At 41.6% G+C, this 26,805-nt stretch overlaps 1 protein-coding gene and 1 long non-coding RNA gene across 5 annotated transcripts; both read right to left on the bottom strand.

Annotated features, from left to right (window-relative positions):
* Positions 1-8,976: 8,976 nt before the first annotated feature.
* Positions 8,977-12,263, bottom strand: LOC144580084 (uncharacterized). Its single transcript, XR_013528961.1, has 2 exons — positions 11,888-12,263; positions 8,977-10,107 (listed from the first exon to the last, which is right to left on the bottom strand). It is a non-coding gene; the product is annotated as an uncharacterized LOC144580084 (long non-coding RNA).
* Positions 12,264-18,395: 6,132 nt separating this feature from the next.
* CCDC190 (coiled-coil domain containing 190) lies at positions 18,396-25,093 on the bottom strand. Of its 4 annotated transcripts, none has more exons than XM_008984911.5 (4): positions 24,988-25,093; positions 23,785-24,237; positions 20,026-20,152; positions 18,396-19,759 (listed from the first exon to the last, which is right to left on the bottom strand). In XM_008984911.5, exons 2-4 carry the CDS (start codon positions 23,969-23,971, stop codon positions 19,153-19,155), a joined length of 921 nt encoding a protein of 306 aa, XP_008983159.3. In that variant the 5' UTR covers positions 23,972-24,237; positions 24,988-25,093; the 3' UTR covers positions 18,396-19,152. The 4 variants fall into 4 exon arrangements, with proteins under 4 accessions (XP_008983159.3, XP_078211173.1, XP_002760327.4 ...); XM_078355047.1 differs by having other exon boundaries at positions 20,026-20,149; XM_002760281.6 differs by having other exon boundaries at positions 23,785-23,983.
* Between the last annotated feature and the right edge of the window lie 1,712 nt (positions 25,094-26,805).

The following is a 26,805-nucleotide window of genomic DNA, read 5'->3' as shown; positions in this document are numbered from 1 at the left end:
ACAACTACCTTCCCACCTGGGGTGGAGCCCACCTCACTGAATGGAGAGGAAGAGAAGAAGAACATTAGCTGCTTGTGGGCAAGCCAGCTGTGGAAGAGCTGAACCACACAGGCTCATCCCCTTTGCTTAATCTCTCCTGTAAGATAAATCATTTTCAAAGAGAGGGTAAGCAGGAGATGGTGGGGGTAAGGGAGCATCTGACCAATGTCGTGGAGCCACATGTTATGGAGCTCGTGGAGATTTCAGCTATGTACATGGGAGACAGAAGAGTGAAAAAGACAGTGAGGTGTAATTATGAAGGTAGTTTTGACCTGATAGGCTCCCTGAAAGGATCCCTCATAACACACTTTAAGAACTGAAGTTCTAATACCAACTATTGTTTCTACATGTTTTCTCTAGGCTCATTGTGTGAACTTTTGCTCCCAGAAAATTCTGGATTGGGTTAGAACAATTCATTAATGAAATTAACTCTAAGGTCACACTCTACCAGAATAAAAATTGGCTCTCAGTTCTCTTTTCTAATTCTCAATTGTGTGCTCTATTGTTTGATATAACTCTCCAGAGATGAAGCAGTGAGCTTCAGTGACAATGGGAACACACAGTACCAGGTACTGTGCCATACCCCTATCGACTCCAGTAGCACTGGCCACCGTGTCCAGGAGAACAGAGAATATATCTGGAGCCGGTGAATGAGACACAGGGTGTATTGAGGACTCATACAGGGAGGTCCAGGAGTGGCAGGCCGGACTAGAAAAATGCTACAGTTCACAAAAAGCATACAGCTGTATAGCATTTCCTCTTAGCAGCCTCCATCTAGTAACCTGCATTTAGTTCAGAGCAAAGGGCCTCTATCCTCTGCACAGCCTGTGTCCCAGGGGATGGGCCAGGGATTTGGATTGGTACTTCCAGATACCTTAACTTGAAACTCTGAACATATATTCTTCTTAGACCTTGGGTATTCTCAGGGTATGCTTGAGTTATTGCTATCAGGTGCATCTGCCATACACCAGCAATATAAAAAATCCCTAAATATACAGAACAGCATGCATATGATCTCATTTTAACATTTCCTGGGAAAAATTAATGTCTGAAGATTAAAATTCCTTTCCCACATAAGTTAGTGTTTCAATATGTCAAAATCCTCAAATCATCTTTCTTCATTTGCTCTGTCCGCTGTAGCCATCAGATTCAGATGTTTAGGGTGAGTAGGGCTGTCTCCAGCATCTGTAACCTTAGTAACCGAGTGACCTATTACTGTTGTTCCCACAGAACTCTGTGGTTGGATTAACCCAAGCTTATTCTCTCATCACCCTCTCATTAAAGAGTCTATAGTATGAATAGGACACGTAAGATTTTCCCAGCACTGGCCTCACACCCCGGGCACCTAGAAACTACAAACAAATCTTGAGCCCTATAGCAATCATCCTAAGCAAACTTCAGAACCCATATTGCTATCATTCGCCAAAGGCATAGCAGAGGCTTTGTGGTAGAGTTTAAAAAAGTAAGAGAGAAGAGAACATTGTGTGGTTTTTCACTTTCAGTTGTATGCTTGGCTTCCTGTGCAGCTATCTAGAGTTTAACATATGGAAGAAATCACCCATCATGTGGTTTACTAAGGCACTTTGCCATATTTGCAAGAAAATGCACCTAAGCATATTTTCTGTCAGAGAATAGCATATGAGACATTTTTCTTGCAAATTTAAAAAGTTTATATAGTGGCCGACCACTTGAAATTCCCCTTTTCCCTTTTATGCCTATTTAAAATCTTTCACTTCTTTTTCCTCTTAAGGCTTGTGTCCTCAGAATCTCACTGCCACACTGGACTGTCTAGTGATGGTTTATGGCTGATGTGCCCTAAGGACTCACCTTCTCTAAGCCTCTCCTTCTCAAAGTCCTGATCCCATACTCTTTCTTTGGATTTCTTCATTCCAACAAGGTTCAAGACATTTCTGAACTTGATGTGGCTGTGGCCTTTGCCATTGTCCCCTTGCTCTGAAATGGCTATAGGCCTATAATTTTATTTTAGGGACAGTCTCTCCCTTGTTGATCACCTCAACTAGAGAATCATTTGCAGCACGTGCCTGAACTGAAACTGCTGTTAGGAACTCTGGAGTCTGGCTGCTGGCCGCCCGGTGAAGACTGATACTTGTGCTACGTGCTGCTCAAACTTCACCCTTTCTCGGTGTTTGCATGTTTGAAGCTTTGAATAACTCGTGCTAGTAATGGCAAGTCCTGGACCAGTCTGTGGGCTTTCATGCCTTCTCTTTAGTCTGTTTCATCCTCCTGGCACTTCCTAAGCATGTTCCTTCAGTGTTGTGCTGCAGTAACTTCGCCACTTCCAGCTGCTGTCACCTTAACGTTTTTCTATTTAATGCTTCAGTTTCTTTCTTTCTTTCTTTGTTTTTTTGAGATGGAGTTTTGCTTTTGTTGCCCAGGCTGGAGTGCACTGGTGCAATCTTGTTGCACTGCAACCTCCAGCTCCTGGGTTCAAGTGATTCTCTTGCCTCAGCCTCCCAAGTAGCTAGGATTACAGGTGTGTACCACCATGCCCAGCTAATTTTTTCTTTTAGGAGAGGTGCGGTTTCACCATGTTGGTCAGCCTGGTCTTGAACACCTGACCTCAAGTGAACGACCTGCCTAGGCCTCCCAAAGTGCTGGAAATACAGGTGTGAGTCGCCATGCCCGGCCGATGCTTTGATTTTTATATGCTGGGTTCCTTTCAGATCTGACTCCATCTTATCCAATACTGTAGCACAGCTGCTCCTCAGTCCTTAAGGAGTAGTTGCAAATGTGTGTGTAATCATCTCGCTGTAGCTTAAAGAGTAGGGAGAAGCCATTTCAGTTTGCGTTTCTGCTTCTGTTCAGATTGTTGGAATCCGGTCACTCTTGCTTATCCTGTAAAAACCGAGCTGGAGTTAGGTGAGGTTGGAGTGTATTACCCATTCTTAAGGGCATCTGGGATTTTGTTTAAGCCACAATTGTCATGAAAGGTTTGCGCTTTTTATCTATAAATGGGCGATAGGGTAATGATAGAGTATTTCATTCTGAAGGGTCTATTGGCTTTCTTGATGAGAACAAACCTGAGAGAGAACGAAACAGGACTATTCCTTTAGGAGGTTTATGTTATTGGTGGTTGCCCGTTTCATAGAAGTAGAATAACAGATTTAAATAGTTCACATATCTCTTATAGAAAGTTTCAGGAATACCTGCATTTTTTCTTGAATTAAACTCATGGTGTGATTACAATGAAGGGCCCACTGGGCTGTGATTTCCTACCTAGTGAGTTTTTGTCTAATATTGATTTATATATGTTGGGGATTCTGAGCTTTAGCTCATAGATTTTCTCAGCTAGAAACTGAGTGGTGCTAAAATAAGACAGAAACACAGCTTCTCAGCTCTTCTGAGCACTCCTTGAGATAAGACGCATTCCCCACTTGGAGGAGGGGGGCCCAGGTTGATATTTATAAAAGGCTACCACAGTATCTGCTATATAGTGGCTATAGCTATATTTGCTTATTATAATAAATTAAAAATAAGTCAACAGTGAGTCGCCAAGGGATGTGGTATTGAGCCTAAAGCTATTCACCCGACCTTCTTCTGGGTTGCTATGAACTTCTTACATAACCGTGTAAGTAGGAGAGGTCTGCTTTAACGGCCAACAGACTTCCCAGCTGCTGACTGGAGGAAGAAAGCAAAAGGCTTCTTTTATTTGAGGCACGGGCAAAACAGGGGCTGTCTCATTTATACGGTATTTTGTAGTCCTCACTTAAATGAATAAAATGAGTATTAAAATAAAATGAAGATTAAGATTAAAATAAATTGGCATAGGCTGGGCATGATGGCTCACGCCTGTAATCTCAACACCTTGGGAGGCCAAGGCAGGTGGATCACCTGAGGTCAGGAGTTTGAGACCAGCCTGACCAACATGGAGAAACCCCCGTCTCTGCTAAAAATGCAAAAAAAATTAGCCAGGTATGGTGGCGCACACAATTGCTTGAACCTGGGAGGCAGAGGTTGAGGTGAGCCAAGAGCATACCATTGCACTCCAGCCTGGGCAACAAGAGTGAAACTCCATCTCAAAAAAAAAAAAAAAGAAATTGGTATAAAAATACTAGTTCATATATAATTAAATATAATGTACATACGATTACGTATAATGTATATGATGATTATGCTACTATAATTATTGTTAAACTAAAATTGAGGTGACATATAATAAATGTGTTCTCAGGATAAATTATCAATAATTAAATTAAATAATTGAAAATTAAGCCATTTTGAAATACTAAAATTCTGCTGTGGTTAACAAATCACTAAAGATCAAACAGTGCTTTTAGATGGAATAAAATAGCTAAAAGCCACCAACATAAGTTTTGTGCAGACTGAGATTTTCATTCGGGCAGAACTTGCTAGAGTGATGCGACCCTGGCCAAACATCTCATCTGGGGCTTTCCAGCTCCAGTCTTTTCTAATGACTAGAGCTTTTCCCTCAATCCACAGGCAAAGGATATTGTATCTCTGGGACCACTTCTTCCCCAGTCATTTCTTAGGTAAAGGCATGGCACAACTGCCTAATTTTTTATACTACAAGTTTCTGGGAGTAGAGGCTTTCTTTTATTTCCCAGGTTCCTTTTACATGGTAGACACGTAATAGTTGTTGAACTGAAGAGATCTCCTGTTTCAAGGAAAATTGACAGAGTGTGCTTAGGACAGCATCTTTTTTTCTAATTAAAGCCTTTTATTTATTTTTCTTTTTAAAATTTATTTATTATATTCTAAGTTCCGGGGTACATGTGCAGAACGTGCAGGTTTGTTACATAGGTATAAACGTGCCATGGTGGTTTGCTGCCTTCATCCCCCCATCATCTACATTAGGTATTTCTCCTAATGCTATCCTTCTCCAATCGCCCGCAACACTTGCTATCCCTCCCCTAGGCCCCCACCCCTCTGACAGGCCCTGGTGTGTGATGTCCCCTCCCTGTGTCACATGTGTCCATGTGTTCTCATTGTTCAACACCCACTTATAAATGAGAACATGAGGTGTTTGGTTTTCTGTTCTTGTGTCAGTTTGCTGAGAATGATGGTTTCCGGCTTCATCCACGTCCCTGCAAAGGACGTGAACTCACCCTTTTCTTATGGCTGCATAGTATTCCATGGTGTATATGTGCCACATTTTCTTTATCCAGTCTATCATTGATGGGCATTTGGGTTGGTTTCAAGTCTTTGCTATTGTGAACAATGCCACAATAAACATATGTGTGCATGTGCCTTTGTGATAGAATGATTTATAATCATTTGGGTATGTACCCAGTATGGGATTGCTGGGTCAAAAGGTATTTCTAGTTCTAGATCCTTGAGGAATCGCCACACTGTCTTCTACAATGGTTGAACTAATTTACACTCCCACCAACAGTTTAAAAGTCTATTTCTCCACATCCCCTCCAGCATCTGTTGTCTCCTGATTTTTGAATGATCACCATTCTAACTGGCGTGAGATGGTATCTCAATGTGGTTTTGATTTGCATTTCTCTAATGACCAGTGATGATGAGCTTTTTTTCATATGCTTGTTGGCTGCATAAATGTCTTCTTTTGAGAAGTGTCTGTTCACATCCTTTGCTCACTTTATGATGTTTTTTTTCTTGTAAATTTGTTTAATTCTTTGTAGATTCTGAATATTAGCCCTTTGTCAGATGGGTAGATTACAATATATTTTTTCTCATTCTGTTGGTTGTCAGTTCACTCTAATTATAGTTTCTTTTGCTGTGCAGAAGCTCTTAAGTTTAATTAGATCCTATTTGTCTATTTTGGCTTTTGTTGCCATTGCTTTTGGTGTTTTAGACATGAAGTCCTTGTCCATGACTATGTTTTAGAACAATATCTTGCATATGAAGATGACATAGTAAATATCTGATGAATCAAGAACCTCATAGTGCCTCTGTCTGAGTCCACAGGGCCTGTATCCAGTGCACAGTTGAAACCACCTTTGCAAAAACTATGACAGTGAGAGAAATCTAGCATAACAAACTGCATCTGATTTATATATGTATATACATATATATGTATATATATAAGATTGCATTTTAGGTTCTGGGGTACATGTAAAGAACATGCAGGATTGTTGCATAGGTACATACATGGCAATGTGGTTTGCTGCTTCCATCCCGGTTACCTATATCTGGCATTTCTCCCCATGTTATCCCTCCCCAATTCCCTACCCCCCACTGTCCCTCCTCTAGTCCCCCCACAACAGAACTCAGTGTGTGATACTCCCCTCCCTGTGTCCATGTGTTCTCATCGTTCAACACCCGCCTATGAGTGACAACATGTGGTACTTGATTCTCTGTTCCTGTGTCAGTTTGCTGAGAATGATGGTTTCCAGGTTCATCCATGTCCCTACAAAGGACACGAACTTATCGTTTTTTATGGCTGCATAGTATTCTATGGTGTATATGTGCTGCATTTTCCCTGTCCAGTCTATCATCGATGGGCATTTGGGTTGGTTCCAAGTCTTTGCTGTTGTAAACAGTACTGCAATTAGCATTCGTGTGCATGTGTCCTTAAAATAGAATGATTTATAATCCTTTGGATATATACCCAGTAATGGGATTGCTGGGTCAAATGGAATTTCTATTTCTAGGTCCTTGAGGAATTGCCACACTGTCTTCCACAATGGTTGAACTAATTTACATTCTCACTAACAGTGTAAATGTGTTCCTATTTCTCCACATCCTCTCCAGCATCTGTTGTCTCCAGATTGTTTAATGATTGCCATTCTAACTGGCATGAGATGGTATCTCCATGTAGTTTTGATTTGCATTTCTCTAATGACCAGTGATGATGAGCATTTTTTCATGTTTGTTGTCCTCATGTATGTCTTCTTTTGAAAAGTGTCTGTTCATATCCTTTGCCCACTTTTAAATGGGGTTGTTTGTTTGTTTCTTATAAATCTGTTTTAGTTCTTTGTAGATTTTGGATATAAGTCCTTTGTCAGATGGGTAGATTGCAAAAATTTTTTCCCATTCTGTTGGTTGCTGATTCACTCTAATGACTGTTTCTTTTGCTGTGCAGAAGCTATGGAGTTTAATTAGATCCCATTTGTCTATCTTGGCTTTCGTTACCAATGCTTTTGGTGTTTCAGTCATGAAGTCCTTGCCTATGCCTGTGTCCTGAATGGTTTTACCTAGGTTTTCTTCTAAGTTTTTAATGGTGTTAGGTTTTATGTTTAAGTCTTTAATCCAGCTGAAGTTAATTTTAGTGTAAGGTGTCAGGAAGGGGTTCAGTTTTTGCTTTCTGCACATAGCTAGCCAGTTTTCCTAACACCATTTATTAAACATGGAATATTTTCTCCATTGCTTGTTTTTGTCAGGTTTGTCAAAGATCAGATGGTTGTAGATGTGTGGTGTTGCCTCTGACGCCTCTGATCTGTTCCATTGGTCTATATCTATGTTTTGGTACCAGTACCATGCTGTTTTGATTACTGTGGCCTTGTAGTATAGTTTGAAGTCAGGTAGCGTGATGCCTCCAGCTTTGTTCTTTTTGCTTAGAACTGACTTGGCTATGCAGGCTCTCTTTTGGTTCCATATGAAGTTTATGGTGGTTTTTTCCAGTTCTGTGAAGAAGGTCATTGGTAGCTTGATGGGGATAATGTTGAATCTATAAATTACTTTGGGCAGTATGGTCATTTTCACAATAATTGATTCTTTCTAACCATGAACATGGAATGTTTCTCCATCTGTTTGTGTCCTCTCTTATTTCCTTGAGCAGTGGTTTGTAGTTCTCCTTGAAGAGGTCTCTTACTTTCCTTGTTAGTTGTATTCCTAGGTATTTTATTCTCTTTGTAACAATTGTGAATGGCAATTCATTCTTGATTTGGCTCTCTTTCAGTCTGTTATAGGTGTATAGGAATGCTTGTGATTTTTGCACATTGATTTTATGTCCTGATACTTTGCTGAAGTTGCTTATCAGTTTCAGGAGATTTTGGGCTGAGACAATAGGGTCTTCTAAATATACAATCATGTCATCTGCAAATAGAGACAATTTGGCTTCCTCCTTTCCTATTTGAATACCCTTTATTTCTTTTTCTAGCCTGATTGCTCTGGCTAGAACTTCCAATACTATGTTGAATAGGAGTGGTGAGAGAGGGCATCCTTGTCTAGTGCCAGATTTCAAAGGGAATGCTTCCAGTTTTTGCCCATTCAGTGTGATATTGGCTGTTGGTTTGTCATAAATAGCTTTTATTATGTTGAGATACGTTCCGTCGATACCTACTTTATTGAGAGTTTTTAGCATAAAGTGCTGTTGAATTTTGTCAAAGGCCTTTGCTGCATCTATTGAGATAATTATGTCATTTTTTTCTTTGGTTCTGTTTATGTGGTGAATTACATTTATAGATTACATATGTTGAACCAGCCTTGCATCCCTGGGGTGAAACCTACTTGATTGTGATTCATAAGCTTTTTGATGTGCTGTTGCAATTGGTTTGCCAGTGTTTTATTGAAGATATTTGCATCTGTGTTCATCATGGAGATTGGCCTGAAGTTTTCTTTTCTTGTTGAGTCTCTGCTGAGTTTTGGTATCAGAATGATGTTGTTCTCATAAAAAGGTTTGGGGAGTATTCCCTCTTTTTGGATTGTTTGGAATAGTTTCAGAAGGAGTGGTACCAGGTCCTCTTTTTATGGCTGGTAGAATTTGGCTGTGAACCCCTCTGGACATGGGCTTTTTTTGGTTGGTAGGCTATTGATTGCTGCCTCAACTTCAGCCCTTGTTATTGGTCTATTCAGGGTTTTGACTTCTTCCTGGTTTAGGCTTGGGATGGTGTAAGTGTCCAAACAGGAATTTACCCATTTCTTCCAGGTTTACTGGTTTATGTGCATAGAGTTGTTTGTAGTAATCTCTGATGGTGGCTTGTATTTCTGTGGAATCTGTGGTGATATCCCCTTTATTGTTTTTTATTGCATCTATTCGATTCTTCTCTCTTTTCTTTTTTATTAATCTGGCTAGTGTTCTATTTTGTTGATCTTTTCAAAAATACCAGATCCTGGATTTATTGATTTTTGAAGGGATTTTTATGTCTCTATCTCCTTCAGTTCTCCTCTGATCTTAGTTATTTCTTGTCTTCTGCTAGGTGTTGAGTTTTTTTGATCTTGCTCCTCTAGCTCTTTCAATTTTGATGATAGGGTGTCAATTTCAGATCTTTCCTTACTTCTCATGTGGGCATTTGTTGCTATAAATTTTCCTCTAGACACTGCTTTAAATGTGTCCCAGGGATTCTGGTAAATTTTGTCTTTGTTCTCATTGGTTTCAAAGAACATCTTTATTTCTGCCTTCATTTCATTGTTTATCCAGTTAACATTCAAGAACCAGTTGTTCAGTTTCCATGAAATTGTGCTGTTCTGAGTTAGTTTCTTAATCCTGAGTTCTAATTTGATTGCACTGTGGTCTGAAAGACTGTTTGTTATGATTTCCATTCTTTTGCATTTGCTGAGGAGTGATTTACTTCCAATTACATGGTCAGTTTTAGAGTAGGTATGATGTGGTGCTGAGAAGAATGTATATTCTATGGATTTGGAATGGAGAGTTCTGTAAATGTCTCTTAGGTTTGCTTGTTCCAGGTCTGAGTTCAAGTCCTGGATATCCTTGTTAATTTTCTGTCTCATTGATCTGTCTAATATTGATAGTAGAGTGTTAGAGTCTCCCACTATTATTGTGTGGGAGTCTGTCTCTTGTAGGTCATTAAGAACTTGCTTTATGTATCTGGGTGCTCCTGTATTGGGCGCATATGTATTTACAATCATTAGCTCTTCTTGTTGCATTGATCCTTTTCCCATTATGTAATGCCCTTCTTTGTCTCTTTTGATCTTAACAAAATCATTGTGTGGGATATGCATTCACCTTTAGCCCCAAGCACAGTGCTTGCATCAGCGGGCACTTTCGTTGCCATTGTAGAACTTTTGGATGGATGTAAGCTAGGTGGTGTAAGGCAGTGGGGAGAACAGGGTCCTTGGAGCTAGATAGAAATAGGCTTGGTGCCCAGGTCAGAACTTGCTACCTGTTTAGGATCTTGCTGGACTTCTGAAGTTCAGATCTCTAAGCTTCAGATTTCTTATCTGTAAAATGAAGCAAAGACAACCCCTGAGAACATATGTAACATGTATGACCTAGCCAAAACAGCTACAAATACTTCTCCAGTTTCTTAACATTTCTGCCATTTAATTCTAACAATATTTTCAAGTGAGGCCATTACAATGTGTGTGTGTGTGTGTGTGTGTGCGCGCGCACTTATGAATAGGTGTATGTCATGTGTATATGGGAATAACTATTAGAAAAATCAAGGAAAATATCCTCTAAGGAAAATGTCATTCCTGCTCTTGCCATCTGGAATTCATGAGGTCTTTGCTGACTATTTGACCTGTAGAAGATAAAATCTTAATCTATTTTTTTTATTTTGGGAAAAGTGCTTCTAACATGTGCTTTGTGGATTGCAGTAGTCCCTGGAGATTATTTATGGGCAAAGTTTTCGTGGTCATATTACTTGGGGGAATTCAGTGTGGTGTAATTTCCCCTTTGACATTCACAGTGACATTAGCATATTAAGGGCTTAGAGAAGTCTCATAGAGAAATTCGTTTTCATTGTTTAATCCAAGTTTCTCCAAATTTATTTTAACCCAGAGTCCTTTTTTTCTGACAGCACTTAACAAGATCTTTTGCAATACCCGTCGGGAAATTATAATAGTTTGATTACTAATTTCCTGCCCCTCAAGATGACTTGCTTGAACTTGCCATCTTTGCCACAAGGGGGCAGCATTGGTTTACGCAGGTTGAACAAACTTTCAATTCTAAACTAATATTGTTTGGTGGGAAAGTGTGTTCATTTTAGTTTGTTTTGAAGTAGCCACTTCATACCTTTGAACTGGGGTTAAGTTGGTTAACCCCCCAAATTTCACCAATTCCAATATCCTGTGGAAGAAGCCTCAAAATCACTAGTATAAATAAGATAGTAATTTCTGTTACTAAACATAGTTGTTTTAATTTTTTAGTGATATTTGGGGTTAAGTGGCAAAGTATGAGTAAGCTGTAGGACTTCCCACCTAGGGATTCTGATTACCCTGAGCCAAAGAACGTTCTGCTTGGTGTGAATTATTTTCCATCCCTGGACTGCTAGCTATGAGGCAAAAGGAAAGCAGGTATAGGTTTTTTTATAACAAAAAATGGACCCTCGGGAATCAGTTGTGAGAAAAAGCTCCTCATCTTACTGCTGCTTGGTTAATTAAGGAAATGTCGATTTTAGAATTGAGGTCCCCGTCAAGGTTTTAATATAGGGACTTTTTTTTCTTTTTGGTCATGACATCAGTTGTTGGTGCTTCTGCTACAGAGACAAAGAGATCTGGGGGCAGCAAAGCACAGATCTGCCAGCTTTTCTGTTGAAGAGAAGTCCCACTTGGTTTGCTAAGGGATAAAGCTAAAACCCTGAGAGAACATGTTCCTCAGCTCCCTGTGATCCCTAGAATTGCCTTATCTTGCTGATCTCTTTCTGTCCAGTTTTTAAATTATCTCCCTAGAGACTATGCCAAATGTCATTTTTAGTCCCAACTTAATTAATTTAATTTTTCTTTATTTTGGAACCCAGCTGTATTACTCAGGGTTATCTAGAGGGACAGAACTAATAAGATATATATGTATGTATGTATACGTACGTATACATACGTATACATACATACATACGTATATATACATACGTATGTATGTATGTATATATGTGTGTATGTATATATGTATGTATATGCATGTATATATGTATGTATATATGTTTATGTATGTATGTATGTGTATGTATATATATGTATGTGTCTATATATATATATATGAGTTTATTAAGTATTAACTTACATGATCACAAGATCCCACCAAGAAGAGGCAGTTCAAATCCCAAAACAGAAGAACTTGGAGTCCGATGTTCAAGGGCAGGAAGCATCCAGCATAGGAGAAAGATGTAGGCTGCTAGGTTAGTCTTTTCACGTTTTTCTGCCTGCTTTATATTCTAGCTGTGCTGGCAGCTGAGTAGATGGTGCCCCAGATTAAGGGTGGGTCTGCCTTTCCCAGCTCAGTGACTCAAATGTTAATCTTTGGCAGCACCCTCACAGATGCACCCAGGGTCAATACTTCGCATCTTTCAATTCAGTCACGTTGACTCTCAGTATTAACCATCACAAGTCCACCCCTTGTCAACTCGAACCCATTCACATCTTCTGAGATCATACATGATCTTCAGGTAAAGACAAAAATAAGGTCATAATTACACCTCGCATAATACAACTGTCTTTATACAACCAGAAACACAACAATCACCAACCCAAATACTATTACATAAAGTTAACAATACTTAAATGCTGATACGAACTCAATAGATCTTATGTCACATGATAAAGAGAAAAGGAAATGAAATGAATATTTTTCTTAGTGCAAGTGTATACATGCACAAACATGTTTTTAACAAAAGAAGGAGGAAATATTCATGAAAGTTGCAATCCATGTTTCTGCAGCTAGTCCTGTGGTCACAGCTGGTTTTGATGACCACCTTCTTCTACTACCCATTCTGTATTCACTTCACCTTCAGCAGGTCATAGTTTTTTTCCTGGTGGAGTGACCCAAACCTTCATTCCTGAGAGGTCTGGCCCATTTGTAGTCCTGCCTGGATTGGGCTGTTGTAGTTTCCCATTGACCTTAATCGCAGGGCATGGTAATACTAAGAGACGCCCTAAGGGATCTCCTGTATTCCCTGCATACTCTCCTGACCTCCACTGTGGAGTAGTAGACTGATTTCATCTTGATAGTCTGGGTCCGTCACCCCAGCCAACACTGTAACTCCCTTCTTAGCCTGCTGACTTAAGGTAGGAGGAGCCCAAAGTGCCCAGATGGCAATCTTACCTTCCAGTTTAATGGAATCATTCTTGTGTCTCCTGGTGGCAGTGTTCCTCCCTTTGGAGCCAAGACCTCTAGGCCACAGAACATAATGTCGTAGGAACAGGAAGCAAAAATTTTGCTAATGGATCACTAGGGGTAATGGTGAGTGGTGCCACTTCTATTTCCAACCCTTGACTCCTGGACCCATGAATCCTGGCTATGGGAGAAACAGTACCATATATTGGATGCTGATTCAGAGCATATGCAGCCTGCTGGAGAACTTTGCCCCACCCTGCAAAGTATTGTCACCTAGTTGGCATTGTAATTGTGACTTCAAATGGCCATTCCATCAACCCAGCTGCTTCAGGATGATAAGGAACATAGCAGGACCAGTGAATTCCATGCGCATGAGCCCACTGCACCTTTTCATGGGTCACACTCTCAACCTCACCTCTAGGTGCCCACTGGGACTTCAGGTTTAGAAGCAAACAGGGGTGTTGGAGATGTGTCCGGAGGAGAATCAACATTATCTTGCCTGGCAACTGCCTCGGGGGAGGCCATCACTGCTGCCTCAGTCATCACAGACTTTGTCTCCTCAGACAAAAGTGGAAAGGCTGATGGCAGCATGGGTCAGGGAGGGGATGTTGCCACTGCTAGGGTTGGGGAAGCTGTTTCTTCTGGCAAAAAAGGATCATCAAAGTTTACAAACTCAGGGTCCCCAGCTTCATCAGGGTCCGCCCACATGTCCCCGTTCCACATTGCAGGGTCCTGTTCTTTTCCAATCAGTGCACCTGGTGAGGCTGTGCATGCACCTTTCATTGCAGGTCAGCCATCTCACATGATAAGGGCTTGCGTCTGTTTTTCCACAATTTCAGCTCTTTCTCTACAGGAGTTAAGACTCTCACTCAGGGCAATCTTGGCAGATCTGAGGCTCAGTATCTGCCTCTGAAGCTGGGAGTTAGAATCCCTGAGCTCATCATTTCCTTTCATCACTTTGTCCAGTGAACTCAGGAGCAACCAACCAGCTTCGTTATGCTCCTTGGCTCTCCACATGTGGTCAGAGGTATTATGTACAGAGTCTCTAAACTCTTTGCCTCTCACGAGCAGCGAATCAGGAGTGTCAAAAGCATTCATTTTGCATAACTCTCTAAACAGTTACTATCAGTTTCTAAACAAGGACTATCAGTGTTCTCCATACTGTTAGAAATAGAGTCCTTAGCATTTTTAGGTCTAATCATATTAAGCAGCCAACTCAAGAAACCCCAAAACCAATGAAAGAGCTGCATCCTTAATATTCTGTTCCTCTAGAACCACTTTTGGTACCAAAATCCATAATAGGGTTCCCTAGAGGGACAAACAGAATAGGATATATGTGTGTGTGTGTGTGTGTGTGTGTGTGTATGTGTGTGCGCGCGCGTATACAGGATATATATGTGTGTGTGTGTGTGTGTGTGTGTGTGTGCATATACAGGATATATATATGTGTGTGTGTATATATATAGGGATATATATGTGTATATATATATATATGATCTTTTCTTGCCCCCTATAACTATGACCAACTTTGCGTAATATTATTTTAGTCTGATCTGATGACTTCCATGCACTTCTGCTTTAAAAGCCTTATTTCTGGTAGGTGGTCATTAACCGCATTTAGGTATTATTACTTCTGCTTCTTGTCCAGTTTACAGTCTTCCTTCCCCGCCCAGTAGAACTTCTGTTCTACTGTACTGGCCTCTGGCGGAAGACGAGGACCTGGCTGTCTGCTGTCCCTTCTGTCTTCAGTGCCTGAATGCCTGCCGCAGTGGGTAAGGACGGATGTGAGGGAATGAGTTGGTTCACGCAATGGTCCACACACCTCTGGTTCCTCCCCCTCCTCCCCTACTTTTTTTTTTTTTTGCAATGGTTGCTTGCTACTTTGGCTGTCATTGGTGAGGTAGGGTTGCTGACACCTGTTTGAACTGGCACCCTCTGATGCCCTTGTTCTCTTGGCGTGAGGGCAAAACTCTAGCCCGAACATGATTCCCTCTGCCCTTCCTTCAAGTTTCATTTCACCCCGGAAGGAGCTGAGCCCATCAGTGTTCCTGGTAACAACTTACCCAACTTTCCCCCAACACTGAGGATTGGGAGACACTTCAGGGCGCTCTTCAGTAGCGTCTAGAACCTGAGGAAACTGGGTCTCTACCTCTGAGAGTTCCCAGCTGCCTCTGCCTCTAGGTGAGAAGTGGAATCTCTTCTCATTGAATGAGTTAAGGCAACAAGGCAAAAGCCCCGTTTTCCTCATGGGGGAAGGAATGGGGAAGGTATCGTCTGTCCTCAATACATCTCTGAATGAATGAATAAATGAATGAATGTAATAAAAATATTTCCTCGACATTGAAGTACATATTTTCTCCTTTAACCATTTGTTACTAATTTCAATGTTAAAGATTTTTATGTGTAGGGTTGAAAGCATTTCTTAACCGATAGTGAGGGCGACAGCCATTGAACACGTGCCATTCCTCATCTTCTTTGAGAGGAGAGTATGGGACAAGAGTATCCTGATCTTTGTTCCTCATCCACATTCTCGTATGGAGGAAGCTATTTTACTTATCATGAGCCTCAATTTCTTTATCTGTAAAATGGCAGCAATTATCTCCCGGATTTTCTATCTCAGAAGGTTTTGTGAGTATTTAATGCAATGGTACACGGTGGAGTTTCCAGCCTTGGCACCACTGACATTTTGGGCCTGTTAATTCTTTGTTTTGGAGGGCTGCCCCATGCATTACAGGATTTATGGTCCTTACCTACTAGATTCCAGAAGCAGCCCCCTTACCTCAGCTGTGACAACCAAAAATATCTCTGCACAGTGCTTGACGTTTCTTGGGAGGCAAGGGGCACATTTGCTCCTAGCTGAGAACCACTGGTATAAGTGAAGTGACCGTAGACTGGTCAAGAGCAAGCCATCCTAAAGCACAGTGTGCCAGGTGAAGATTAAGGATTTAAACTGTTCTTTAGAATGTAATGAGTTACGCAGGAAAGGCTCCATGCAGCAGCTTTCTCTTTGATTGTGTTACGTTGTACTAATCGGAGTATTGTATCCACTGTATTGAAGAAGAAACATGTATTAGGCGAAATGATAAGAAGATAAAATCTAGGTGGTCGGAAGATTTTTAAATGTACAATTTTGTGACAATGCGTGAAATATTATTTAAAACAGGATGTAATAAAATACTGATTTTAGAAGTGCAGACAGATCTGGGTCTGTCAGATGTCCGTGAAGACACAAATAAGGTAGCAAGGAGGAACATGCAGAATGTCCACCTCGGTGGATGGCAGGAGTGAGGTGGACTTGGAACAGAGAGTGTAGAACCAAGTAGAGCAGAGGCCTGGGATGAGTCTGGCTCCCTGTGGCCTTGCAATGGCCCCTTCCCGCTGTTACGGCTAGTGCAGTGAAAAGACCCACTTAGCAGTGACAACCCATTCACTCAGGACTCAGCCTTGGAGGAAAATTGTGATGATGATAGGCAAGGCTCGTGTAGAAGACAAGAAGAAATAACTTACAGGAAAGAGCTTGAGTGGTTTACAAAGGGGTTCTCTGACTGGTGTGTGCCTATTTCAGCTGGCCCAGGCATGGCTAGTGCAAATAAATTTAAGTTTTTGTGAATATTGGTTCTGTCCCCTGTGACCTGCCTTCCTCTGTTGGTTTGCTTCATGGAAGAAAATGTTGGGGGTGCAGATTTCTTGTGTTCTTTTCACTATAAAGTATTGTCTCCCCACTGAAGGCCAGAGGCTGGGCTAATGAAACTAACTCACTGTTTGATCTAAGCTTTTGTCTTCAGAGAGGTGTTAGTGAGGTGTAATGAAAGAGCGTAAGCAAGGAAATTGAGGAGAGGTGACATGCTTGTCTGTCATCATCAGCAAGTTGCCACCACTCTTCCTTCAATTTCCTTATCTGTAAAATGGGGATAAAGAACTATTCTGCAGCATTGTTTTGAGGACCGGCTAACATGTTGTGGTGTCAGGATGGGGGGAGGTACTGAAAAATAGGAGCTATTAGGAATTACTATTTTAAACACAAGGAATTCTAAATCTGAACTAAATGAAATGTTTTCAAATTAAAGGTACTTTGAATTTATATTTAATGAACTATAAATTAAATACGAATTAATCTTCATTTCAGGCCCTTTGTAATATTAGTAGGTTGAGGTCCTTTATCATTTCTGAGCTAAATAATCTTGTTTCATCAAAATATCCGAGGCTGGGTTATGTCAACTATTGATTCCAGATATGAAATACACCCTCAGGTTTATTCTTCTTTAATTAAAGTTTGTTATTGGGTTGAAGATTTGAATTTGCCCACCAATAGAGGCTTAATTTCTTTGAGATCTACAGGTTCAAGCTGGTTTTCCTAATAGAGTCAGTATAGATAAAAAGTGATGCTGGGCGCAGTAGCTCCTGCCTATAACCCCAGCACTTTGGGAGGCCGAGGCGGGTGGATCATGAGGTCAGAGTTCAAGACCATACTGGCTAACATGGTGAAACCCCGTCTCTACTAAAAATAAAAAAAAAAATGCAGCTGGGCCTGGTGGCGCGCACGTGTAATCCCAGCTTCTTGGGAGGCTGAGGCAGGAGAAGCGCTTGAACCTAGGAGGCAGAGGTTACAGTGAGCTGAGATAGAGCCACTGCTCTCCAGCCTGGGCGACAGAGCAAGACTCTGTCTCAGGGGTAAAAAATAAAAAGTGGTGATGATTTTATTCTGCACTTCATCAGGTGGACAATAAGTTTAAAATGCATTAACAAAAAGCTATTTTTTCTGATGACTGATGATACTACTTACTTTCAGTGTGATATTTGGACCCTTTGGACGGGAAACAAACTCTCATGGATTCTTTGACAGCGTAGCCCAAGTCGTAGGGGCCTACTTGAAACAACAACTTGTTAAAGATGTTCGTACCTCTCATTTTACAGTGAAATAGGTTTGATAGAATCTGCTGTGCATTTGACAGCATGTTGGGAGATGATTAAAAGGTTTTTAAATCCTTTGATTCGGCCGGGTGCGGTGGCTCATGCCTGTAATCCCAGCACTTTGGGAGGCTGAGGCCGGTGGATCACGAGGTCAAGAGATGGAGACCATCCTGGTCAACATGGTAAAACCCCGTCTCTACTAAAAATACAAAAAATTAGCTGGGCATGGTGGCGCGTGCCTGTAATCCCAGCTACTCAGGAGGCTGAGGCAGGAGAATTGCCTGAACCCAGGAGGCGGAGGTTGCGGTGAGCCGAGATCGCGCCATTGCACTCCAGCCTGGGTAACAAGAGCGAAACTCCGTCTCAAAAAAAAAAAAAAAATCCTTTGATTCTAGGAGATATGAAAGGAAACAGATTGTTCATTATTCTTTCAACAGGATTACAAAAATCTGATATGAGCAGGTTGAAAGTAGGAAGGAGAAAATTAAAATGGAGCTATTTGGAAATAAAGGAAAGAAGGAAAGAGCTTCCAAAGAGAGCACATGGCTGTGGTTAAGAGCAGGTTTTCTTTATGGACCACGTTACAGAACATACTTATAATTGCATTCCCATTTCTACCACTACCATGTATCGAACTAAAACAAAGAGAATAGCTATGCCGTTTTGCCAGCAGGTGGCACCATGAGAATCTTTTAGAAGAAACAGGAAGTCCCTGAAAGCCGGACTCTTACTATTTTCCCATCAAGTCCAGTCATCAATATATATTCATATTTTTGATGACATCATAAACATATCACTTAAAATATTTTCAGAAGATTCATTCTTCTCTCCTTTTTCATATGTTAGCATCGTTCATTCAAGAATTTTTTTTTTGAGATGTAGTTTTGCTTTTGTTACCGAGACTGGAGTGCAGTGGAGTGATCTTGGCTCACCGCAACCTCCACCTCCCAGGCTCAAGTGATTCTCCTGCTTCAGCCTCCTGAGTAGCTGGGAATACAGGCATGTGCCACCACACCCAGCTAATTTTGTATTTTTAGTAGAGATGGGGTTTCTCCATGTTGGTCAGGCTGGTCTTGAACTCCTGACCTCAGGTGATATGCCCACCTCTGCCTCCCAAAGTGCTGGGATTATAGGCGTGAGCCACTGTGCCTGGCTAAGAAATATTATATTCCCGGAAAAAAAAATAGGGAGTTTAAAATAAAATTGTAATTCAATTATGTTTGTTTGTTTTTCTCTGTATTGCTTAACATAGTCATTTGAGGAGCACATTTCCTTAGCAATAATGGCATATGTTACTGTGAGGTCTATGTTAAATGGTTTAGAGGAAGAAACTTAGAAGGCACCCTGTTTTCACACTCCTCTCCTGCCCTGGACAATGAGGATTCCCCATGCCCAAATATCTCCGCAATGCTAAGCAACCTCTCCGACTCAGGAGGGACCCTATGCCGGAGATAATGGGCATTTCTGGCCTTTGAAAGCAACTCTAAGAAGGTTGGCTTTGTGAACTCGCCTTGGAAGCGTCCTGCACATTCCACGTGATTTGGGGGCATTTGTTTTCCAGTGTTCCCACCTGGCTTTAGAGCAACATCTTTTGATCTGGTTTCATCAGCACGTGCCATTCCACTATCACTAGTTGGGCTGGAACTAGGACCTTGTTCTGTGGTGTTGGTGGAAACCGCTTGATCTTGGCACAGAACACAGATGCCCTTGCTGGTGTCTATGTCCTTAGGTGGATTCACAGAACCTTTCTCTTGGGCTTGTGGAGGCTCTTTTATGAAGCAGGCAGTTCTGTTATTTTGAGACAGTGGCTGCTCTTTGCTCCTCATGGGGTCTTTGAGGCCAGTGTCACGTGAAGGAGGAACCTGGGACTTGCTTTTGTATGTGTCTTGGGTCCTACTGGTTGCTGATGCTCTAAGAAAGGAGACGAAAGAAAGAAAACCAATGAAGAGGGTCTTTTTTAGATATTTCAACTTATTAGAATGTGGCCCCTGTCAGTATCAGCCAAGGTAATATGAGTGGGAATGGGGTGGAGGGTGAAATTGAGTGGTAACAATGTGGGGGAAAATGTCTCGCTTAAGAAGGGGAAGGGAGCATTTCCTCAGGAAACCAGTTTAAAGAGGTCAGTTGGGAAGAGTGACTTAGTGTCATACCCATGAGCTTAGCAATCTATTTCTTACCTCATTTTCTTAGCCTGTGGGACTCTGTGCTTCTGCCCTCCCTGTGGTGAGAACATGAGAACATCTTCTGGTCTCTTCTGAATTCCATTCCCCAAATAAGAGGAGAAATGTTTCTTCATGGTTTCTGCTTTGAGTTAATTAAGAAGTATTTTGAGTCGGATTGTGTGCTCAAATTTTTATGTTCAAGTCCTAACCCCCATTGCCTCACAGTGGGACCTTATGTAGAGATAGAGTCTTTACAGAGATAATTAGATTCATTAGAGTGGGTCCTAATCCTATATTACTGGTGTCCTCATAAGAAAATGAACTTTGAACACACAGACACATACAGGGAGAGCACTAAGAGAAGATAGCCAAGGAGAGAGGCCTGTAAGCCAAGGAGAGAGGCCTGCAACAGATCCTTCCCTCACCGTTTTCAGCAGGAACCAACATGGCTGACATACTGATTTTGAACCTCTAGACTCTAGAATTGTAAGACAATACATTTTTGTTGCTTAAGGCATCCAGTTTGTAGTTCTTTGTTATGGCAGCCCTAGGAAATTAATATAAGAAGAAGAAAAAGAATTCTGCAAACTGGGCTTTCAGAGAACCAGTGTGTATAAACCTTGGTTTACATTACACGTTAGGCTGATCTGCTGTGATAGATGGTAACAGAAAAATGTAAAGCAGTTTTCCAGTGTTTACCTAGAATATGTTAAAGAGGATTTAGAAACACCAACATCAGAGGTTTAAACTGGCTAAGCCCATGGAGGTCTCCTTTGAAGATTTTACTTGGCAAACACAATGTTTTCAAAAACAAAATGACTGGATATGAGTGGATTGTCTCTTTCACTGCAATTACGTGACCTCCTACCACCCGTGAGTTTGCAACTGCCAGCCATGACTAAGTGGACTTGTTGAGTTGATGTCTTAACATCTTGTAGTCATAGCTGCTTTGGAAAACTCAATTAGTTTTTAAGACATCTCATGAATTGGTCATTTAGAGATGAAAATCTTGGACAAGTTTTGCTCTAATGGGAAAGAATTCCTTAAATCTACAACTTGGTTAGTAGGCACCAAGCAGAGGGAGTATGGCCAGATAGGGAACCTAGAATTCGCACTGAACTCCTAATACTCTTTCATCTGGCCACCTCTTTGTGAAGTAACCAGAACAAGGAAGAGTTCTTTGTGATCCTCTCTTCTAGGGGTCTCTTCCACGTAAGAACTTCAATTTTATATAAATAAACTGAGGGATTTTGAGCTACTTCTCCCAGCAAGGTCTGTCTTCTGAAGTTTAGACCTACAGGGTCAATAGATTCAGAAATGGACATATCTTTTCTCGGAAACTTAATCTTTCTCCAATGTTCTCTCTGTGAAGGTATGGTACTTCTACCCACCCAGTTATCAAATTTAACAAGCTCATTTGAGTGCCCTCTTTGTGCCAGGCAATATGCTTTTGACTGGTTTTCTTTACCCTTGGACATACGTTTAGTTATAAAGCTCTGACAGTTATACTTTCTAAACATCTTGAGATGCTGGTCTTCTCATTTTCTTCACCTGACCAGTGCTCGTTTAGGTCTTGAAACCACAGCTTGAACCTTATAATTCTATCAGGTCTATTCTGCCTAAGTTCTATTTTACCTTATATGTTTTAACATTTGAGCATGCAATCTTCTTCACCAGTCTCAAACCCTATGGGGTGAACTCTCAACTCTTTTGCAAGACCTGTGAAGCCATTCATGATTGAATTGGATTGGAGACGTTGGCTATATTGTGTTATCTCTGAAAACTGCACATACACTTTCTCCTCCCCACTTCCATGTCACATGCCCACAGTACTGAGCTGTTTGAAGCAACCGGTGGTCATTTATGTGCTTTTATACATACTATTCCTTTTGCCGGGAGTAGCCCCATTGTACACATCCTCCTGATAAACTTCCCACCCTTTCCCCCATTCTCCCCCTCCTCTAAGATTCTGCTCACACACTGCGTCTTTAGGGAAATCTTAGCTAAAGCCCTTTGATAGACACAGGAACCTTTCTATGTTCCTGCCCTACTTTGTGAAGAACTCCATTAAGAGTTGGTCATCATTTTTTATAAGTGGAACTACTCCCCAATTTAAATATGAGCACTGTGAGGGCAGAGACCATGGTTTTTCATATTTGCATTCCAGACTCTATCTGAGTCGCTGTTTTGCAAAGTCTGGTCTGAAAAACACCTTTCCCAGAATAATCTGCCTTAGTATCATCTCAGTTGAAAATGTGGATTTTTAAGCCTAATTTCTAACCGGCTGACTCAAAGGACTGGCAACACGAATCTTAAATAATCCACTCACTGGCATATAATTAAATCTCAATAACAATTTGATTTAAATGAATCCTGGAAAACTATTGCCTAGCACAGTGCCTAAGAAATATTGAGAATTAATATGTATTGCTTCCTTCCTTTATCCCCGATTTTACTGTCAAGAAGTCTGAGGCTTCGAGAGGATATGTCCTACCAAAGGACATGGAGGCAGAAGCACCTGAATCAAAGTTTTATGCCTCCTGATTCATACGCTTTTTAACCCAACTCTACTCAGCAAGGACAGCCACTTATGTAGGGCCTGACCTTTTGTGCACCCTCCTGAGAGCAGGCATCTGAGCTTCAGTGTCCTTTTTGAATAAGAGTGGGAATCCACCAAATGGCTTCTAAGACCCTTTTCCAGTATGTGAGCTCTCATTCTAGGTTGGTTTAACTATTTATTGCAGACAGGGAAATTGAGAGCAGAGGAGTTCAACTGCTTGTTCAGACTCATCTTTCAAACCCAAAGCTGGAAGTTAGAAAGAATTCCCAGGCTAGACATTTGGCTGTTACTCTAGGCCTTTGTGTCATGTATTAGCTGTGTTGACCTGAAAGAGTGTATGTTCATTTACAGCACCTGGCCTTCCTCTTGAATACACTCTGTCTGTTTTAAACTCCTGAGTTCTGGCACTTGCCTTCAGTAAGAAAGGATGTAGTCTTCAAGACCTGAGATATTTCTGTCCTGTGCTGAATTTTTAAGTCATATTAAAATCTAATTGTTTTAATGATGAACAAAGGAGAACTAGTTTCTACAGACTGTACAACTGTGGCAGTTTTCAACAAAAACAGTAGAAGAGTTTCAATTCAGTAACAATTTTTAATTGATAAGAGTGGGTACTTATATAGCACTTACTTTATGTTTTGGTACTATTCCAAGTGCTCACTGAATCCTCAAATAAACTCCATAAGGTAGAAAATATTTTTATTTTACATGGGAGGAAGCTGAGGTACTAATTCCAGGGAAATTTTTTATTTTCTTTCTTTTTCTTTTTTAACTTTCATAAAGTGGGCTAGGACAGTGACTTGTACATTAGTAACTGCTCCATAAATTGTTGTTAGATCCAAAAGAGAAAGATCAGATATTTAAAAAGGAGTGAAACAGAATCAACCCCAGATAACGTAAGAAAAGTAAAATGAAAAACAAAATTTAAAAGGAGAAAACTAAGGATTTAAGCAAGAAAGAGCTAATTTGAAAGATGGCAGTGACTGGAAGCCTGAGAAATGTTAGCTTAAGCAGGCTTAAGAGTGGGCTGCTGCAGGGAGCTATGTAATTGATGGGAGAGGGACAAGGGAGGGTGGCAGCCTAAAATCCAGGCTGTGATCAGAAGCTGTTGCTGTCTTGGCACTCAGGGCTCTGAAAGGGCCTCAGCGGAGTGACGGGCCTACTGCCCTGCTGTGCCTCTGGGGCAACCTGCTCCCCAGTCCTGAAAGTCTTACCTTGCCGTAACCTCTGCAGTTCTTTTTGGAGCTGCTTCTGCTCCCAGGTCAGCAATTTTGTATGGTAGAGGCAGATGTACTCCAGTCTCTGCAGTCTTTGGTCCAGTCTGGCTACAGCCTGCTTGGCATTCTTCCTCTCCAAATCAAAGTGCTTATACAGTTGTTCCCTGACCATGTGCCTCTCCATCTTCTTCAGGGTCTAGAGACAATAAGGTGCCACAGCTAACCTGATATTGGAAGGCTGGGATGCTGACCCCTGGCTTTTAATCAGAGATCAGTGGTTGAACCTGTGTCTTTCTGAGACCAGAACTGCCTCGTCAGATGAAATCCCACTATTGTTAAATGAGTTTCCAGAGTAACACAGGATTGAGGGTAGTCATTCTTCAGCCTCCTTGTCAATAAAATAGTGATACAATACAATAGGCTCCCCCAACACAGCTCCCAGTCAGATTTCTGTGAAGATCAGGTGAGAAGTATATGAACAACTCATTGGGGAAAAAAAAGGCAGTCTACATATATACATAAGGCATTATTTACCCAAGAAGAAAAACCTCTTTGACTGTTTCTTACCCTCAGAGAGGCTGCTCGGAGGTCTGGAGAGGATTTGGGAACTTAGGGCACAGCCATTCCTCCCCCACCATCCTGCCAGTTCATTAATTCACATGTGCATAGGTTCATTCAGTCTGTAATCCTACTATATGCCTATGCTAAAAGCTACGGGTAATGGTGAGTGAGACCCAGTTTGTACTCTCAAGGGGCTTTCTCAAAAACCGGGTATCCTGATTATAAAGTAGAACAGCATTCGCAATGAGTAGTCTGGGGAACACTGGGAAAGCTGCTTAGATTGGGCGAAAGCTCCTCTTCTCATCCTCATCCATCTTCTCAGACTTTAGATGCTCTGCTCCCTCCATGTACTCTGATGTCTAAGCCCACACCTACTTCTTTCTCCTCCAAATAGGGACATGTTTGTCTCTCCTTTGAGTCTTTGTAATACTTATCTCAGAGCTGAGAGCACAATATGTGCTCAGGATATAAATGGATTGCTATCGATAAAAGTTTTGGTGATTACAATACAGAGAAAAGCTTAACATTAAAAAGGAGGATGAGGTCAGGATACGGAAAGAAATACATTTTAAGGCACTTGTTTTAAAGTCTAAAGCACAGACTAAACTTGTATTAAAGAACAGGGCCGGTAGAACTCACCTCCAAATCCAGGGTTCTCAGCATGAGACTATGTCTTGTTTCTTTTGCTATGTCAGGCTGAGTCTGGATTAACGGGTTTGTTTTTCTTCAGTAAACTTACGAGTCTGGTGTTTTGGAGAAAGAACGGAGGGAGACCGTTGGAGAGGGCTGGCAGGAGAATGTTAAATACACTTGAAAGCTCTCTTCTTCCCTCCCTACCTCCCCTGGTCAGGAATGCTAGCTCCTTGGGCGATGGCACCAATTCCTGCTAGAGAGGCCAGAGCTCTAAATAGCCCTGTGGGTAAAAGAAGCCTGCCAGCTTCAAGCCTGTCCCCAGAGGGGCCCATAGTGCTCCTTCTGGGCTGTGTCCATGGGAGCCAGGAATGAAAGCAATGAGTGTCTAACTGTGTTCTCAGTCTCTCTCTCCCACCCTTCCTCTCTTCTTCTCCTCCTTTCCCTCTCTTTTTCTTTTTCTTTGCCATACCTCCCTTCCCTAACCCTCATTGCTACTTCTCGGAAAGCAGGTCAGCCTCGTGAGAAAGCACCCTGTTTTTTTCTGCCGTGAAAGCACTTTGTGGAGGACAGCAGAGAACTGTTTACTTTGCATTGCTGCACACCGCACTGACTTCCCCAGGCCTCTCTACGTGCTCAGTGCCCTTCAGTGCTTATCAAGATTTTCAAAGTGGTGAAAGCAGCACTAAGCAAAGTAAAATTAAAAGAAACTTTTGTGCTCATATTTTGAACAGTTCCAGTTGAAGGCCAAGCAGAACTGTTGTTTATATAACAAGATACTGAGTGGGATTTTTACTGTTGCCTTGGAGCTCCATCTGAAAATAAGAGGCACTGATATGCCACAGTCTAAATAGAGCCGCCAACACTGAGGCCTGATGATCCTCCCAGAGTTTACTGAGAGGCAGGTGGCTAAACAGGCCCTACTAACCACAATCATTGCCCAGCAAATAAATAATTATAAGGAGATTATGAGGGGTGGCAGGGGAGGAAGAGCATGCTGTTCTCTCAGCAGGAGGTAGTTCCTTTCCCATTCTTTCTCATGAGGTAATTCCCTTGCCTCCAGAATTTAAATGAATGAGGTGGAATTCCAAGAACATTATCTGAGAGAATGAGGTGCCATGCAAGGGAAGACTGGGCTTGGGATCTACCCCCAGCTAGAGGCTTGTCGACTGCACAGCAATAGAGCAGCCCCCATTTCATCCCCTTGTTGCCACTATAGCTGATGACAGTGGGAGATTTCTTAGAAAACTTGGTTCCTGGATGTCATTTTGAGAGGGAACTGAAGAGGAAAGGCTCACAGAAATAATCTATGGCTGAAGCACAAGAACCTTAGTGTGGAGTGCCTAGGGAAAGAATGGTGGCTAAAGCTCTCCTAGTTACTCTCAGCCCTCTGAGAATGCCAGAGAGGACCTGGCTTCATGGGAGGGAGCAGAGGGATTATATGAGGGGGTGGAAATCATGGCATAGTCATCACAGTGCTCTTCTTGGAAGATAGTGCTTTATCCGGAGGTGAAATGGAATCACAGGCAGGGCCAGAAGGAGGCAAAGACAGAAGGGATCTGAGTGAAGATGAACTCCCTCATAAAACCACACATCTTGAAAGCAGAGTGCATGGGAACACAAAGAATAGACAGGAAAATCTATCTAAGGGAACATGGGAACACAAGAATAGATAGAAAAGGCCAGTGATGCCTTAGCATCACAAATGTGGCATTTCTATAGGAAGATCTCTGCCTCCCAGCCCATGGCCTTAAAGTGGTTAGTGTTGAAAAGACAAAGGAGAGGAGGAAGAATGATAGAGCAGATAATCCTCCTTTTCCACCTCCA

The sequence above is a fragment of the Callithrix jacchus genome, chromosome 18 (genome assembly GCF_049354715.1).
Source record: "Callithrix jacchus isolate 240 chromosome 18, calJac240_pri, whole genome shotgun sequence".
Lineage (NCBI taxonomy): Eukaryota > Metazoa > Chordata > Mammalia > Primates > Cebidae > Callithrix > Callithrix jacchus.
Note: the sequence above shows the minus strand (reverse complement) of the source record. Positions and strands in the feature narration are given on the sequence as shown.

Coding starts and splice junctions, on each gene's coding strand:
- CCDC190 (XM_002760281.6), bottom strand. CDS start 25,011: ATGCTGAGAACCCTGGATTTGGAG. Junction 23,984..24,987: donor TGAGAACCCTGGATTTGGAG/GTGAGTTCTACC, acceptor TATTGTCTCTAG/ACCCTGAAGAAGATGGAGAG. Junction 19,760..20,025: donor CCACAGGCTAAGAAAATGAG/GTAAGAAATAGA, acceptor CTCCTTTCTTAG/AGCATCAGCAACCAGTAGGA.